This window comes from Mesoplodon bidens (assembly GCF_964165515.1).
Source record: "Mesoplodon bidens genome assembly, chromosome: 2".
Classification (NCBI taxonomy): domain Eukaryota; kingdom Metazoa; phylum Chordata; class Mammalia; order Artiodactyla; family Ziphiidae; genus Mesoplodon; species Mesoplodon bidens.
The window spans coordinates 167,151,404-167,170,381 of NC_138177.1; the positions used below are offsets into that span (position 1 = coordinate 167,151,404).

An 18,978-nucleotide genomic window follows, 5' to 3' on the forward strand; every position below is an offset into this window, starting at 1 on the left:
AAAGTAACCAGGTAGTGGTTTGCAGCCATTTTTTTTCCTATGCATGTCTTAACATACTGTGTCATTATTATTTTACAAAAGTGGGATCATACTTACACACTGTTCTGTAATTTCCTTTTTCACCAAATAACATATCCTCTGTGCCGTTTTTGAGAAACCTTAAAAGCATTTTCCTCTGGATTTCCCCCCATGTTCAGAACCATCATATGGGTGGCAGATTGTGTGTCCTGTAGTTTACTTAACCAGTCTTCTACTATTGGACATTCAGGTTATTCTCAATTTTTTCACTTCTGTAAATAAAGCTGTGCTGAGCAAGAAGTGACTGATGTCAATGACTGTATGACCTTGGGTGTGACCTTCTGGGTCTCAGTTTCTTCATCTAAAAACAAAAAGACAAGATTCTACCGGGTGATTAAAATCTCCCTTGATCCAGATATGAATCACATGCCAGACATCTCTGACAAGCAATCATCAATTTCTGCTTGCATTCCCCTAGTGACAGGGTGCTCACTACCCCATGAATGGTCAATAAAGTATCCACTCATGTTGGGTCAAAATCTGCCTCCCTGCTACTCCTAGCCAAGTTTTAGTCTCTGGGCTCCCATAAATTCAGTCTATACTCAGTGGCCAGTGGCTGGCCAGTGCAGAAGGTAAAAAACTTTGATTCCTCCCTCCCTCCCTTTCTCCATGCTTACTATGTATTAGATCTTCTGCTGAGCAAATGGATGTGACCACAGGAAAAGTTAGCTGCAGGGTCAGAACTAGATCTCAGGTGCCCTAAATCCTATTCCAGGGGACTGTCCTCCATTGTGGGTTGGGCGTGCTAAGGCCGGTGGCCATCCTCAAATGCATTGCAGTGTTCATGCCCCAGGCGGAGTCCTGGGATGCTCTGTGAGCAGGTGACCAGAATGGGGGACAATTTTAGCCTCACCAGGGTTTTACTAGAGCCGGACCCAGGCCTCTTTTCTTTTCTCCCACTTGTCCTTAAGAGATTTAGAAACAGGTCAATTTAAATACAGTTTCAAATAAAAATAATTTCAACTGAGGAGTTAGTCCTCTGTGGGTCCTGTGTCCTCCCCAGGGCTTAGCATTGCTCTTTGCTTTCATTCATTCGTTCATTCAATATGTCCTTTTTAAGAGCCCACTTGGTGCCCTCCCTGACATGTGGTAAGGTTTTAAAGAGAAATTTTGCCAATCCAAAGCCCCATCTGAGCTTTAGTTTCCCCATTTGTAAAATAGAGGTGTTGAGTTGATCTATTCTTTGCCATTCTTGCAAGATATAGTGAAGGTAAACGAAGTAAGGGATAGAGAAGGATTCTCATGTTTGGGGATTGAATGAACGAATGCCCTCTTTTCAACTGAGCACAGTGCCTGTAGTAGGAATGTAGCAACTACTTGTTGAATGAAAAAAATCAATGAATGATTGAATGAATCAGTTAATGTTGGAATAAATGCATTTTTTCCCTCCTCCCTGTCACTGCCCCTCTGCCCCTGTGTTAACTCCATAGACAGGCCAGCAGGGCCAGCCTTGAAGCCTGAGATAAGGCCTTTGGCGGGTGTCTCCCCTATCCCTCCCCCGAGTGGGTGTGGAGCCGAGGTGTAATGCCCGGTGCTGGTGGAACTGACGCACAGAGACGGACACAGGATGGGCTCTAAGTACCAAAAGTCTGTGCGGGGCCTGCTGACTCTGTGGGCCTTTATGCTGGAGGTGACTCTCATTCTCGTCTTCTTCTTTTTCACCTCTTATGAAACTGCTGTAAAGGAACAGAAGAAGCTCATGAGGACCTATCGAGGTGAGTGTCCAGAGGGGAGGTGGTCACAGAGGCAAATAGCAGGGGCAGGGGAAGAGGAGGTCTGTGGTCCTCCAAGGGCCTAGGAGCTCCTTTCCACAAAGTCTCCGAGGAAAGGGGTTCCCTCATCCTCTTCCATTCGTTGCGCAAAGACCCAGCCAACAATACAGTCTCTTCTTTAGGACCGGTGTCACCATCACCTCTTCCGTGAAGCCTCCCTTTATTTGTCAGGGCAGAGGGAGGGGCCTCCTTTTCTGTGTTCCTAGAATTCCCTTTGCCAAATGGTCTTCACAATTCTCTGCTTCTCTGCTCCCCCACCCCCGCTTCTCTCTCCCTAAAAGCAATGAATTTCATGTTGTTGTTGGGTTTGGGGGATTTCGTTTCCTTTTTTTGTCTCTTTTTCTCATTTCTGTGCCACCCTCCTTTTGGAAGCTTTCCTCTCACTTAGGGAATGGGAAGTCTGCTTTCTGCCTGCAAATCCAGAGCCATAAGCTCTGGCTGAAGGGGAATGTAGGATGGTTGTTATTTTATATGCAGCTAAAAATATTCATAGACTGTGATGCGAACAACTCTAAACAAGACAGACATCCACAGTGGTGTGGCTTTTGCTTTTTTTAAAAGTTGAGATGAGTTTTCAAGTATATCTGTGGGTCAATATGCTGTTTATGATAATGGAAGGGCCTCCTTGAGTGAAGTCCCTGGGACAAAGCTGAAACTTGAGCCTAGTTGAGCGCTTGCTTGTTTCTAATTGATATTAACTAGTTAACTGGAAGCAAAGGGAAGGCATCCCTTGGGCCCTCAGCAGTGGCAAGAAGGAGGAGATGACTTGGGAAGGGAAGTCCCTATACTGCTTAATGGGCTATAGCCCAGAGAGGGCTCTCAGTGCTGGACAAGTGAGACCTGGGCACAATTTTAATTCATTTCAATTTACTTTAATTCTTTTTAATCCGGTACAATGTAATTCAATCCATTCACTCCTTCATTCCCTCAACCCTGTATTACAAACCATGTGAGATCCAAACGCATGCTAATCAGGGATGATATTTATTGATAACTTACTAGGTACCAGGCACTATTCTAAATGCTTTACCATAACTCTACAAGACAGGTACTATTATGATCTCCGTGGTTCTGGTGAGGAAACTAGGCACTTAGACATGGAGTGGTTTGCCCAATGTTGTTCAGTTAGCAATAGCACAGCAGATTTAAACTTAGTTAGCCTTATATTTAAAATAGGTAAACAACAAGGACCTACGGTATAGCATAGGGAACTCTGCTCAGTATTCTGTAATAACCTAAGTGGGAAAAGAATTTTAAAAAGAACAGATCCATGTATATGTATAACTGAATCACTTTGCTGTATACCTGAAACTAACACATTGTTAATCAACTATACTACTGTATAAAAGTTAAAAAAATTTTTTTAAATTAAATAGATTAAATAAATAAATAAATAAAACTAAATTAAGGGAAAAAAATAAACTTAGGCAGCCTGGTTTGAGTTTCCATGCCCTTAACCATGATGCTTCACAACCCCATTTTACAGTAAGGTTGAGTCTCTTGTCATATAATCAGTAGGCGTAGGAGTCAATATTTAAACTTTGTCATTTGGGTACAGGGTCCCTCTTCTTTACCCCTAGGCTGTGCTGCTAACATATAATAGATATGTGTCCTCAGATGCTCACTTTGTATGGAAGCACAGAGGAGGGCCCACAACCCAGGCAGTGAGACGGTTATGTCAGGAAAGGCCTCTGGAGGGAAGTGACTGCCCAGTCAGGACTTGGAGGCTCAGTAGGAGTTACCATGTGAAAATGGAGGGTCAAGAGCGCAGTAGGAACCATTGTGTGTACACTCATCGGACTGCACCAATCTGGGGTTTAACAGTGCAGTGCTGTTGGAGCATAAATAGGGAAGCAGGGTGTGGTGGACCCATTGCACTGAGTAAGAAGTTTGCCCTTCATTCTTTTGATCTAATAGGAAGCAGGAGTGTGATCAGTTTGGGTTTGGGTTATGGAGAAAGCCATTCCAGGGCTGGCATGGGGATGGGGAAGGGAGCATGACTTGAGGTAGAAGGCCAGTGTGGAGGCTGTAGTGTAGTATGGACCAGGGGGCTTCAAATTTTTCTGATCATGCACACCATTATTCAAGCATGCACCATATTTATACGTACTGCTACATGAATACATTTTGTACATTATTATACATGTACACAACTTAGAAAATTTGAAAGAAATCAAAAGTAAATATAAAATATTTTCAAATTACTGATCATGATGGTGTCAGTCACTCTTAAGGCAAGGTCCATTGTTACTGTTAACGATAGTGGATGGGGACTTCCCTGGTGGTTAAGAATCCACCTGCCAATGCAGAGGACACGGGTTCGATCCCTGGTCCGGGAAGATCCCACATGCCGCGGAGCAACTAAGCCCGTGCTCCACAGCTGAGCCCGTGAGCCACAACTACTGAAGCCTGCGCGCCTAGAGCCGGTGCTCTGCAACAAGAGAAGCCACTGCAGTAAGAAACCCACACACCGCAATGAAGAGTAGCCCCCACTTGCCGCAACTAGTGAAAGCCTGCGTGCAGCAACAAAGACCCAATGCAGCCAAAAAAATAAATAAATGAATAAATGATAGTGGATGGCAATCCATCCCTCGGGGTCTTCTTAACAATTTCAAATTATCTTGCTTGACTTCTTGTCAGATATGATTAGATTGACTTTTTCTTTTAAACTCTGAATGTGGCTGACAGAGAATCTGCACGAGGAGAAGTATCACTCTGCTCTTTTGTTTCTGTATGTTTGGCTGCCATTATTGTTCTGCCTTCAATCTGTGTTTTTTGACAGGAGTTGTTTGAGCCATTAGTCCATTTTGTGAAGGTTAATTGAGTTAAAACTACATAGCAATCTGTCAATCCACTTAATCTAATCCAGTCCCTGTAAACGATAAGTTATTTAAACCAGCCAATTCTTTTTTTTTAAACATCTTTATTGGAGTATAATTGTTTTATAATGGTGTGTTACTTTCTGCTTTAGAACAAAGTGAATCAGCTATACATATACATATATCCCCATATCTCCTCCCTCTTGCGTCTCCCTCCCACCCTCCCTATCCCACCCTTCTAGGTGGTCACAAAGCACCGAGCTGATCTCCCTGTGCTATGTGGCTGCTTCCCACTAGCTATCTATTTTACATTTGGTAGTGTCCATGTATATGTCCATGCCACTCTCTCACTTTGTCCCAGCTTACCCTTCCCCCTCTCCGTGTCCTCAAGTCCATTCTCTACATCTGTGTCTTTATTCCTGTCCTGTCCCTAGGTTCTTCAGAACAATTTTTTTTTTAGATTCCATATATATGTGTTAGCATATGGTATTTGTTTTTCTCTTTCTGACTTACTTCACTCTGTATGACAGACTCTAGGTCCATCCACCTCACTACAAATAACTCAATTTCATTTCTTTTTATGGCTGAGTAATATTCCATTACATATATGTGCCACATCTTCTTTATCCATTCATCTGTCAATGGACATTTAGGTTGCTTCCATGTCCTGGCTATTGTAAATAGAGCTGCAATGAACATTGTGGTACATGACTCTTTTTGAATTATGGTTTTCTCAGGCTGTATGCCCAGTAATGGGATTTCTGGGTCGTATGTAAACCAGCCAATTCTTAAAAAAGACATTTTTAAGACAATCTGGAAACTGGAATAAAACATGAATATTATATAATATACAGAAATTATTGTTAGTTTTGTTAGGTGTGATAATAGCATAGTAGGTGGGTTTTAACCTATTTAGAAACAGGTTTAACAATTTAACAAATATAGTGAGCCCTATTTGTTAGAGAAGCATATTGAAATGGAATGATGTCTAGGGTCTGCTTCATGCCAAAAAAAAAAAAAAAAAAAAAGAAGAAAGGAAACAAGGATAATAAAAACAAGATTGACCCCATGTGACAATCATCAAAGCTGGGAACGGGTACATGACGTTCATCATGCTACTCACTCTGATTTTGTGTATGCTTAAAATTTTCCATAATATAGAGGTAAATTTTTAAAAAAAACAAATCCCTGTCGTTAGTTGCAACATGACGAATATCGAGAAACACATGTCACCCCCCTGCTCAGTGGCCCAATATTCCATTAGAACATCTTCTGAAGCTAGGAGACTAAGCTGTCTGACAGCCTGAGCACGTGAGAGGAGGCTCCTGGGTTCATCTGAACATTAAATGCTTGCAGAGTTGCAAACTTCACCAAGTGCCTTTAGGGGTAGAAGAGCCTAGATTAATGGTTCTCACAATGTGGTCCCCAGACCAGCCACCTCAGCATCCCCTGGGAACTTGTTAGAAATACCTGGGCCCCCATCCATACCTACTGATCTGAAACTCTAGGGTGGGGCCCAGCAATCTGTGTTTTACCAAGCGCTCTAAGTGACTCTAGTGCTCTTGGAAGTCTGAGGACTCCTGGAGCTCGACTGATTCACATCTTGCCTCTGCCACCTCTTAGCTGTGAGACCTTGGGCAAATCACTCAACCTCTCTCTGCCTCTGTGTTAACCTCAGTCACATGATGATAGTACCTATTTAGTTGTCGAAAGGATTAGAAGAATGAACACATACCAAGACTGATAAAGAGTATTATCTTTTATTATGAATAAAGTTTAATTTCTTAATTTTGTTAGTAAAAATGAATAGAACTAGAGTGCTAATATCTCTTCTTCCAGCAGCCCCTATGGATTGTCTGGAGCATCTTCTGAGGGGTGTGATCCCTACTCTGATGACCACTGGCCTGGATGACCTGTGATGAGGCCAAATGGGCAGGGACAATAGAGGAGAAGTGAAGAGTCAGATTCAAGAGCTATTTAGGGGATAAAATCAGCTGTTCTTGGTGAAAACGAGGGAGGAGTCAAGGATGGCTTCATATGTGAGATTTGGCAGATGAAGGACCCACTCCTGAGATGAGAGACACAAGGGGAGGGGGGCAGATAGTGGGGTAAATGAACAATGATATGTTCATTCTGGGCTTGGGATTCAGGTGCCTGTGAGATGCTTGGGGGAAGCAAGTGCATCCATTATCTATTGCTGTGTAACAAACCACCCCCAAACGTAGTGGCTCAAAACAGAAATCATCGGGCTTCCCTGGTGGCGCAGTGGTTGAGAGTCTGCCTGCCGATGCAAGGGACACGGGTTCGTGCCCCGGTCCGGGAAGATCCCACATGCCGCGGAGTGGCTGGGCCCGTGAGCCATGGCTGCTGAGTCTGCCTGTCCGGAGCCTGTGCTCCTCAACGGGAGAGGCCACAACAGTGAGAGGCCCACGTACCGCAAAAAAAAAACAAAAAACAAAAAAACAGAAATCATCTAACTTGTTCCTGATTATGATTCCATGGTTCAGCAATTTTGGCTGTACTTGGTGATGCAGCTCTTCTGTCAGTTTTACCTAGGGTCACTATGCATCTCTAGCCCGGAGGTTTGACTGTGGCTGAATGGCCTCAGATAACCTTATTCAAACGTTCGTCAGTTGGTGCTGGTTGGCAGCTATCCCATGGGGTTCCAGCAGACTAGCCCAGACTTTTCACATGGCAGCAAATGAGTTACCACAGTAAGAGAGGGCAAGCCCCAATGCGCAGGTGCTTTTCAAGCCTCTGCTTGTATGGGGTTTGCTAATGTCCCATTATCCAAAGCCAATCACAAGGCTCAACTCAGGTGGGAGGGGTGTATACTGGAAGGCATGATTCATTGGGGGCCATTACTCTGACAACCTATCACACAGAGCCTGCTTGCAAGCTGCCACATTGGGGGACCATCCTGGGCCCTACACTGTGGCTACCATCCAATTGCCCCCATACTCCTTAGAAGCAGTAAGCAGAGCTACTAAAAGACAAGAGCGGCTTTGCCAGTGACATATAAATACCCCCAAATCCTGGTACCTTCTATATCTCAGCCTTGACTGTCCCTTTGATTGGGCAATCTCTTTTTCTTTTCCCAGGCTGCTGCAGGGAAGGGGAAGGCAGCATGGGGCTCCATGGATGGTCCCTGACAGGGGCTGCAGAGGTCCCCCCAGTCAGTGGTGGGGAGCACAGTGTGGAGATCGAGCCCAGGGCCTGAGGGACAGAAGCTGGGCCTGGCTTCAGAGCTGACGATGCTGAAGTGTCTGCAGGCCAGAGGGAGAGGCTAGGGTGGGTGGGGACACAGAGTGAGACTCCCAGGGGCAGCCAGGCCAAAGGAAGGGGCAACAGTCTTGCCTGAAGTCACAGTTAACAAGTGGCAGGCGTGGAATAATAGTTACTAACACTTACCATGCACCCAGTGCTAGGCTAAGCAATTCGAAGGAGCCAGCGAGCTCAGTACTCACAGCAAACCTCTGAGCAGGTGCTATTGTTTCAGACCATTTTACAGAGTAGCAAGCAGGTACACAGAAGTAGAGCCAGACTCTGAACTCTGACAACCTGACTCAGAGGCCCACACTCTTCGTTTGACACTATGGAAGAGTGAAGAATATATGGAGAGGCAGGATGATATAGTGGTTAAGCCCAGAGAGTCGGGATTCAGCTCTGCCACCAACATTTGCTAGCTGTGTGACCTGTGCTAATTACAGCACCTCTCTGTGCCTCCCTGTCCCCATCTGTAAAATGGGGATAATAAATAGTACCTCCTGCATGGGCTTGTTGAAGGTTAAGGCTGGCAGGCACTTGGAAGAGTGCCTGGTATGTGGCGGGCACCATATATGTACCCGCTGTTACAGTGATGGTAATTATTGTCCTGCAGGACTTCCAGGTTAGACTTTCTCTAAGTCATGGGACTTTCATAAACTTCTGAAGGCCTGCCTTAGACAATATGTAAAACTCCCCTCTGGGGCACGGCTGTTGGGGCCCCTGCAGCAATCCTCTCCTTATCACCCCTGGACACCTTAGCATCATTAGCTTATCAGACCAGCAGATGATGAGGGGCTCAGCGCAGGGTCTGAGAGGCAGAGGCTGACACCAGTGGGGATGCCCTGAGCTGGGGCCCAGCGCTGAAGTTGGGGTCCAGGTCGTGAGACATGGGAGGAGCAGGGGTGGGCCAGAGCCCTGGGAGGCTGGGAGAGGAAATGGGAGGATGCATGGGGTGAGAGTAATGGGACCCTGAAATCAAATGTTATTTACTGACCAGTTTGGGGTGAATGTGCTCTGTCAACAGCTCCCAGAAACTGCCACCCTAATTTCATCCCCCTGGCCGAAGCACAACCCCACCCTCAAGGACACTGGGGGGTCTTGGGAGGAGGGTCCTGAGTGCCTATACCTGGCAGCAGGCGTGGCAGCTGTGCCTGATAAAGCTCCCCAACCAAGAGGTTCTGACTTTCTATCTTTAGAGTCCCACGTCTGCCATAATCCTGGTGCCCTTCCTCTCCCCACCCACTGAACCCCTCCTCTGAACACACCAGAGTGGTGAGGTCCTTACAGAGTATCAAGTCTGACTCCCATGTGTTACAGATAGGGAAACGGAGGCCCAAAGAGGACAAGGGACTTGCCTAAGGTCCTTTAGTGCATTACGGGCAAACAAGAGCAAGAGACAGCCTAGCCTGATGGGAGGGCACTGCACCAGGAGTCCAGAGCTTGGCTCTGCTACTGACATGCTGTGTGCCCTTAAGTAAGTCACAGGCTGTCTCTGGTCCCCTTCTGCAGAATGAGAGGAAAATGCAAGCATCCCCCTACTCATGGAATCTTCGATAAGTCTGGACCCTTTGCATATAGCATTGCTGCAAGATGGTGGATGTGTTTGTTTGTTAGTTAGTCTTTTAACAGCAGTGTTTAAGGAAAGATTGAATTTGAATATCTAAAGTGGGGTTCGCAGTCTTCAATTGGCCATAGCCCTCACCACTCCCTAATACACACTGTACCCTTTATATACATAGTTTCCTGCTCGGCTCCTGAAGGAATTTGAGGGATCCCAAGACGAGCCCCTATACAAAATATGCCCTGCCCACCCCCATTCCACCCCCATTCCTAAGGGGATGCAAGCAGGAGATGGAAACATTGCCTCCCCTTCCCTTATGTCAGATTAAAAAGGTGAAAGAAGTTGAATCCTCCTGATTGTTCACTTCTCACCCACTCCCCAAGTCCCCAGATCCCATGGAGATGCCCAGGTTTCCTATAACCCGGTGTTTGTCAGACTGACCTGGGCTCATCAACACCCACCCAAGTCCTATGTGCAAGATTCTAGGTATGTATATTTTTCAATGAAAAGTGAATTTAAATGTAAATTGAAGAGGCTTTGGAGAGATCTGGAAATGAGAGCTTCCTTGTTATCAGAGCCAAGGGTGGAGACCAGGTGAATTCTTATTGCTGTGATGGTGATAATGGCGCTGGTGGTGAATAACCACCATTTACTGAGCTTTCTCCATGTGCCAGGCATGGTGCCAAGCTCTTGAACAAAACATTACTTCCTCTGGCTCTCCCAGCCCCCGCCGAGTGGGGGATAATTGCCCATATTTAGCTGATGAGGAAAGTAAGCAACCCACAAGGCCGTGCAGCTAAGAGGTTGAAACATAAAAACTGCCTTTTTTTTTTTTTTTTTTTTTTTTTTTGCGGTACGCGGGCCTCTCACTGTTGTGGCCCCTCCCGTTGAGGAGCACAGCCTCCGGACGCGCAGGCCCAGCGGCCATGGCTCACAGGCCCAGCCGCTCCGCGGCATGTGGGATCTTCCCGGACCGGGGCACGAACCCGTGTCTCCCGCATCGGCAGGCGGACTCTCAACCACTGCGCCACCAGGGAAGCCCCAAACTGCCATTTTTAAAGGTCAAAATGGTCAAATGTTGGCAATTTAATATGGTTTAACCTAATAGGGAACGATAGAGGTGGAGTCAAACAGAACTGTCTGACCTCAAAGCCCATGCTTTTTCCTTTAAAAAAAATTACTTACTGTCCACATGCTGGTCGTAGATTTTTTTTTTTTTTTTTTGCGGTACGCAGGCGTCTCACTGTTGTGGCCTCTCCCGTTGAGGAGCACAGGCTCCGGACGCGCAGGCTCAGCGGCCATGGCTCACGGGCCCAGCCACACCGCAGCATGTGGGATCTTCCCGGACCGGGGCACGAACCTGTGTCCCCTGCATCGGCAGGCGGACTCTCAACCACTGCGCCACCAGGGAAGCCCTGGTTGTAGAAATTTTTAACACTGAAAATTAAAAAAAAAAAACTCTCCTAAACCCAGAGATAATCTCCATGGGGCAAAAACTTCCTTCAAGATCTCCCTCCAGGCATTTGTACACGTATGAACATAGTTGGGGTTGTTGATAAAATAGTCTTTACTATTCTGAGCAATTATGTGTCTCATATTGTTTGATTCTGGCAACATGATGAGAGAGGTATGATAATTTTTCCCATTTAATAGATGAGAAAAGCAGGAGGGCAGATAGTGTGGTAGCTCAAGGCACAGGCTCCAGAGCAGACCGTCTAGGTTGAAATCCCAACTGGAGCAAGTTCCTTAACCCCTCTGTGCCTCGGTTTTCTTGTCTGTAAAATGGTGATAATAACAGTACCCGGGACTTCCCTGGTGGCGCAGTGGTTAAGACTCCGCACTCCCAATGCAGGGGGCCCAGGTTCGTTCCCTGGTCAGGGAACTAGATCCCACATGCATGCTGCAACTATAAATTTGCATGCCACAGCTAAGGAGCCCGCCGGCCACAACTAAGAACCGGGGCAAACAAACAAACAAACAAATAAATAATATTTAAAAAAAAAAAACAGCACCCACCTTGAAGGATGCTTGTGAGAACTAAATGAGATAGTTTACATGAAATGGTTAAAACAGTGTTGGCATTTGGTAAACACTTAATAAATGTCGGCTGTTATTAAAACTCAGAGACATTAAATAACTAGATTAAGCCACACAGCTGGAAAGTGCCAGAGCCCTGATATGACCCCAAGCTTATCTGGTTCCAGAGCCCAAACTGTTATCCATTTTGCAAACCTGGAATTAATTCAAAGCATCCGCCCGTTGTCCCCTCCTGAACATTAGCTAAGTCCCTTGCGCTCATCTGTCACAGCAGCTCCTGTGGAGGGTCTGAGGCTGGAAAAGGGGAGGGTCACCCATGTGGCTCTGGTGCTTTCTGCTGCCCCACCAGGTCCCTTTCAGCAGGGGTCAAAGGGAGAGAGCCGTTTTCTGCGAAGATAATTTCGGTTCTTGCCTATGAACCTCTAGACCCGCTTCTGCCCCCTCTTCTGCATGACCTGAGCTAAGTCACCAGCTTCTGTGGCCTTATTTTCTCTCACACATGATCAGGAGGTTGAACCGGATTCTCAAAAGCAGGAGTCAGTACCTTTACTGAGTGTAAACTATGTGCAAGGACTTGTCCTGATGCTCTACACGTGTTCATATCATTGTGTTTAATAATAACAATAATTGCTGCATTTACTGAGCACTCACTATGGGCCAGGCCCTGCATTAGCTCAGTTAAACCTTCCCTCAAACCTGCATGGTATGTCTGTGTTATCCCCATTATTCAGATGAGAAAACTGAGGCTCAAAGAGGGGAAGTAACTTGACTAAGCACTCTTCAATGATCTTTACTGTCCCTTCCAGCTGCCGTTCTGTAAAACTCCAATTTCACACAACCCTCCACCTTGTCTGCTTCTCTTCCTCCTTCTCAACATCTCTTCCCTGAGCAGACTTCCAGGATGTTATCATCATGGCAGTCCTTGGCTTGGGTTTCCTCAACACATCTTTGCGGAGACACTGCTGGAGCAGCGTGGCCTTCAATCTCTTCATGCTGGCCCTCGGGGTGCAGCTGACAGTCCTGCTGGATGGCTTCCTGAACCAACTCTCCCTTAGGAAGATGGTCCTCAATCTTTCCAGGTAACTGGATGGCCGCTGGATCACTTTTGGGTCCTTGGGGGTCTGGGCCCAAGAGGGCAGATTCTAGAAGAGCTGGCTTGTCCCCTTCTCTTTCTAGCACCGACACCATGCAATACTCAGGACTTATTTATACTAACAAATTACTCATTGTTTGTCTAAAATTCAAATTTAACTGGCATCCTCTATTTTATCTGACAACCCTGCTCTGTGACATCACAAGGGGCCCAGATCTACAGCCCACCCTGTATCCTTTCTTTTTTATTGATTTTGATTTCATAAACTTATACAATAAATATTAGTTCAAAGAAAAAATTAATAGAGATTAGACAAAAAGAAATAGAAATCTCACACTCGGAGAGAGAGCCTCTTGAAAAGAAGGAAGTACTCTCAGTCCTCAAATGCTGGTGGACAAGAAATAGGCTTGTCTTTAGTTTCTTTAAATTAACTTTGATTTATTTAGATGCCTTTATAAGAACTAGCAAAATTAACCTGTGTTGCTAGAAGTCAGAATAATGGTTACCCGAGTGTTTACTGATTAGGAAGGGGCACAAAAGAAATTTATGTGGTGCAGTAAACATTCTCTATGTTATCCTGTATGATAGTTACACAAGAGTATATATATATATATATACACACACACACACACATACATTAAGTTGTACATACCTGCAAAAAAAGTCATTCACACTTAATAGGAGGAACCAGGTAAAATTTCTTTAAAAATTGTTTTTTGGTTTTATCCAATTCTGAAACTTTGTCTTGCCCAGATGATGGGTAAATCCCACCTTAGGTATCTTGGGGACCCCTTCAAGGCCATTCTACCCTCCCCTCTGAGACCCTACTAAACCTCTGGGCACTGCTGTTAAATATCTCTCCATGAACCAGGCTCTGTGCTGGGCCCTTCACAAACAATGTTTGTTTAGCCCTTCCAAGTAGGGGTCTGATGTGGCGTACAGGCAAGGAACTAGACTCTCAGAGCTCGTAAGACACTTGCCTAGGGTCACATAGCTAACTGGTGGAAATGGCTTCAGTTTTAACTCTGTAACCTTTCCCACACACTGCAGAGTGGTCCTGACAAGAAACCCAGTGTAGCCAGCTCCCCACGGGCCCTGAAAAAAATCTCTTCACCTTTTTTCTTTTAAACCATTTTAGAGCTGATCCCCATGGGGATTCAATAACCCCAGTAACCACCTGGGAAGTGACAAAGGGCATTCTGGGGGAACTCCAATAGGGTGGTCCTGGTCTGGTGTTTCTGCTGCCTTGGCTTAAGGTCACACAAGCCTTCGGCTTCCTGAGCCTGAGTCTCCAGGCATCTCCAGGCTGCCCCCTTCTTCTGACGTCCTGCCTGCAGGAATCTGTTTGCTCTCGACTCAATCCGGAAAGACAAGAAGAGGCCATTTACAGCCCGAGTGAACGCCCCTGCCCTGCCCTGACCACTTGGGTCCTCCCAGCTGTGACCCCCAATGGGGCTGGCTTCACAGATTTGAACAATGGGCTCCTTCCTGACCTTTCCTGCTCTGGCTGGGCTGGTGGGCGGTGTCCAGGCCTGCCTCTCAGACAGGCCCTCTCCCTCTCCTGCCACCTCACCCGCCCGAGGCCTGACCTGGCACTGAATCGGTTCTGCCCTGAGTCACCGATGACCAGTCCCTTCAGGGCGGGGGCCTGTCTTATTCAGTTTTATCCTCCTTTGTCTTCCTCACATAGTAAGGACTTAGTAAATGGTTATTGGAACAAAGATGAAAATAAAAAGAACGCTGAAAGTTGTGATATTTTTAAGGCGGTATGTTAGAAGGTCTTGGAGGGCCTATCATAGCAATAACCAACCCCCTTACTTTGCTTGACTCACTTTGCCCTCCCAACAGCTCTGTAGGCCTTGCCTCTCTTATAGATGAGGACATGGAAACACAGAGTGGTTAAGTCATTTGCCCAAGGCCACACAGCCAGGAAGTGATGAGCCAGGATTCCAACCCTGGCAGCCTGAACAAGACTGTCCTAAGCACCGTACTTCACTGTCTCAATACCTCCCTGGTCCCAACTGGCCCCTGAGGTCTGAAATCCTCCCACTGGCACAGAATCTCTTGAATTAGGCTTTTGCCAGTTAAATGAGTGCTCACCCAAAAGCTAACATGGCCAGCCACAGTGAAGCACTGAGTGACCCTTCATTTCAAATAATTCCTGGCCCCTGTGAGGCTCCTTCCCCATACCTTTGGCCTCCTCTGGCTTTCCCTCTGAAGTCCTTGAGCCTTAAGTAGGGCACTACATTGGCAGCAAACAGTGGGAAGTCTGTGTCCAGACTTCAGAACACAGGCTTTGGATCCAGGCCAGATGGGTGGGTTTGAACCTTACATTTGTCATTAACTAGCTGTGTGGCCATTACCAAAACAGTCACCTCTTCCAGTCTCAATGTCCTCACCTGTAAAATGGAGGTACTGAATGGTACCCTAGCACCATTTACAGAGGGCTACCTGGAGGATTAAAATTTAAATGAGGTGATGTACTTGCAAGCCTGTTATACATAATGCTCAATAGATTATTATTATTCCTATCACTATTATGGCGGTGGTGGTGGTTGTAGCATCATCATCATCAACTCCCAGGGGGAGGGGTGGTCTCAGCAAAGTGCCAGAGGAGGGTGGGTTGGTTTAACCACAATGGATTGTCCAGCTCAGTGCCACCTCCTCCAGGAAGCCCTCCCTGATGAGTCCAGTTCACATTGCTCTCTCCCTCCAGTGAACCCCTCTGGCCTCATGCTATTGCAGATGGTTTTAATTGACAGGGTCATGATGTCTGCTTTGTCTCCCCAGGCTAATCATAAGTGTCTTGAAAACAAAAATTGTTTTCTCCTTCTGAATCCCTGCACTAAGCTTGCTCACTTGTCAAGGGAAGGAAGGAATCAGTAATAGCACTGAGTTAGTTCTTTGTGCCAGTCATGGTGTGCTAGACACACATGCACGACTATTCCTTCTAATCCCCGCAACACTCCCGTGAGATAAGTATTATCATCCTTCTTACTTTACAGATGAAGAAACAGGCTCAGTGAGATTAAATAGCTGTTCAAGTGGAAAAGCTGGAACTGGAAGCCAGGCTTGTCCTACTTCCAAACCCAGTCTCTTTCCACTACAGGGAGAAGGAGAGAGGAAGGTGGTGGTGCCTGAAGGATGGGCGGGCAGGTGAAGAGCGCCCTCTATTGAGCATCTGTGAGTGATGACAGTAGAAGAGAAGCCCAGGGCAGAATCCTAGTAGTCAGATCCCAGAAGCGGTCCCGTGGGAACCATCAGACATTCCTATGAGAACTTCGGAGCATCCTCAGTACAGATGAGTGTATGCAGATCAATCAGAGTGTGGCTGCCATCCTGAGGGGGGGAGGGGAGGAAGGAGACCCCAGACTCGGCAGCCTCCATCCCCATGAGAGCGGAAATTTTGTCTATTTGCTCTCCTACTCCATCCCCAGTTTCTTGAAAAGTTTCAGGCAGAGAGTAGGTCCTCAACAAGTGTTTGCTGAATGAGTGGATGAATGAATGGGAGGCATCCTTCCTTCTCAGTCATCCCTGTCTTGCCCCCTCTCCCCAGTATTCAGATATCCACCATGAGCGCTACATCTGTGCTGATCTCAGTGGGTGTCATCCTGGGGAAGGTCAACCTGCTGCAGCTGCTGTTGATGACATTGATAGAGGTGACAGCCTTTAGTGCCACAAGGATGGTCGGCAAGGAAGTCTTCAATGTGAGTGATGGTGCCGTGAGGAGGTACCTCGGGGATGAGGGCTGAGCAGGTGAAAGGGGAGGGCTCTGTCTCCACTTGATAAAGCTTCTGGGATTAAAAAAAATTAAAGACAGGCCAAAATGGGGTTGTAAAAGTGTGGTCTATGCTAAACATTTAAACATAGCAAGCAAATGCTATGAAGGTGGTTCCCACGGTAAAAACTGTCAAGGAAAGCGGTCAATTCCCAGAGATGGAAAGCCCACCGTGGGCAATGCATTATAAGCCTTTTCCTGCTTTGTTATGGTTTTCATAGTGGTTGTTTTAAAAAGCTGCATTAATTCAAAGCCATCTCCTCTCTTCCCTGCAGCTTCAATGTTTTAGTTTAGATGGTCCGGGGGAGGGTTTGGCACTGATTTTGAGAGTTCACTGCTTCTCCTCAAAAACTTCAATTTAGCCTGGGTTCGTTGCATGGAAGGGTTCAGGGGAAACTAGAGCCAGAAACCAGAGCTGTTCCCAGTAGAGGCAACTCAAGAAAGGAGTATTCCAAGCTGACGATTCCCAAATGTGGTTTTTGGATTCCTGGGGGACCTGAAAGAGATTAAAAATGCAAGATTTCGGGGCTTCCCTGGTGGCGCAGTGGTTGAGAGTCCGCCTGCCGATGCAGGGGACACGGGTTCGTGCCCCGGTCCAGGAAGATCCCACATGCCGCAGAGCGGCTGGGCCCGTGAGCCATGGCCGCTGAGCCTGCGCGTCCGGAGCCTGTGCTCCGCAATGGGAGAGGCCACAACAGTGAGACGCCCGCGTACAGGAAAAAAAAAAAAAAAATGCAAGACTTCTTCAGTTCTTACAAGGGAATTCCACAGACTTTCATTTTTATGTGCGACTGAGGGTTCCTTACCATTCACTCATTCCTTTCACAAATATTTATTCTGAGCCTGTTGTGTACCAGGCACTCTTCTAGGCAGTGGGAAAATGCAGCTGTCGTGGAACTTCTATTCCAGAGGGAAAGACTGCCAATAAACAATAAAATAGGCAAAAGATACAGTGTGTTAGAGAGTGATAAGTACTACGGAGAAAAAAATAAAATGAGGAAAGCAGACAGGAATAGCTGTGAGGGAAGATAAAGTGTTAGGGAGGTTGGCCAAGGAAGGCTTCACTGGGCAAATAATTTTTGAGTAAAGAGCTGAAGGCAGCAGGTTTGCAAGTCACGTGGGTATCTGAGGACAGTGGCAGACGGAGGGCAGGGCCGTGGGAGTGGTCTGCCTCTTTCAGGAGGAGGATTGTGTCAGTGACACTGTTTAGAATTGTTGGCACATGATGATAATAAAAAGCAGATGGACTTTTAGTTGCTTTAATTGTTTTAAATTCTCTACAGACAATGCGTCCCCTTATTGCCTGTACCCAGGGTGGACCACTCCCTCCACCGTGCACTCCAGGCAGTGGAACAGACGGTGCAAAGTGGTACTGACGTGGGAGCATGAGTGTGGGTTTGAGGAAGAGCAAGGACAGTGTGTGTGGATTGAGCAGGAGGTGCAGTCTCAGAGGATGTGGGAGGGCAGATCATGCAGGGTCTTGTAGGTCGTAGTAAGAAGGCTGACTTTGACATTGAGGGAGACATTGAGGAATTCCCACCCCCCTCACTGGGGGATTCTGAGCAGAAATATGCCATGAGCTAAGATTTTAACAGGGTCTCTCTGGCTGCTACGTGGAGAAGAGTCCGTTGGGGGACAAGGGTGGAAATGGGGAGACCAGTTAGAAGATTATTGCAAAAACTTGGGAAAGTGTTGATGGTGGCTTAAACCAGGGTGGGGGTCAGTGGAGCATGGTGGTGAAAATTCTGCCAAATCTGGATATTTGTTGAAGGCACAGCTGACAGGACTTACCAGTAGCCCACGAAGTGAGTTATGAAGGGTTACTAAATTTGATATTCGTAAAGCAAAATTAACATATAGCTGGGATTTTCTGAACACTTTAGGTCAGTATTATAAAAATTCTGGCTGCTTCATGTTGCAAAGATCATACCACTCATACGCTATGCAAAATTTGAAATTCTGCCAAAATGTAGGAAGCAGTGGGGTACATGTCCGTGTGGCTCTTCCCCCACCTAAGTGGACTTCAGCCAAAGGTGTTTAAAGACAACCAGAGGGGAGTTCCCTGGCAGTCCAGTGGTCAGGACTCGGCGCTTTCACTGCTGTGGCCTGGATTCAATTCCTGGTCCTGGAACTAAGACACGGCTGCAAGATGCAAGACGCGGCCAACTGAATAAATAAAGCCAACCAGAAGCCTGTCAGGAATAAATACACAGCAACTCACAGGACTCCTCTGAAAGGGGGGCTGCTGGGCAGGGTCAGTCTCCTGACTTCAAGTCACGCCTCCTACATGAAGCCAGAACTTTCTCCAAGGAACACGGGAGGTTCCCTCCCTGTGGGCAGAAGATGCTGACACTCACTGTTCCCACTGGGTTTTGTTGCAGATGGACAACCACATAAGCATGATGTACATCCACGTGTTTGCGGCCTGTTTCGGGCTGACTGTGGCCTGCTCCCTCCCAAAGCCTCTGCCTAATGCAGCGGAGGACAAAGATCAGACGGCAACAAGCCCCAGTTTGTTCGCCATGCTGGGTGAGAACAAGGTGGCGTGGGTGGGCTCAGATCTGGGGTGGGCA

General features: G+C 46.7%; 1 protein-coding gene across 1 annotated transcript in view; it reads left to right on the forward strand.

Annotated features, from left to right (window-relative positions):
* Window positions 1–1,645: 1,645 nt before the first annotated feature.
* Window positions 1,646–18,978, forward strand: part of LOC308612038 (RH-like protein) — a gene marked incomplete at its 5' end in the record, with an annotated part of 33,823 nt that continues 16,490 nt past the window's right edge. Inside the window, 4 exons of the mRNA XM_081224244.1 lie at window positions 1,646–1,793; window positions 12,427–12,613; window positions 16,184–16,334; window positions 18,787–18,934. Coding sequence (XP_081080370.1) covers window positions 1,646–1,793; window positions 12,427–12,613; window positions 16,184–16,334; window positions 18,787–18,934 — 634 coding nt within the window. The remainder of the gene's footprint in view (window positions 1,794–12,426; window positions 12,614–16,183; window positions 16,335–18,786; window positions 18,935–18,978) is intronic.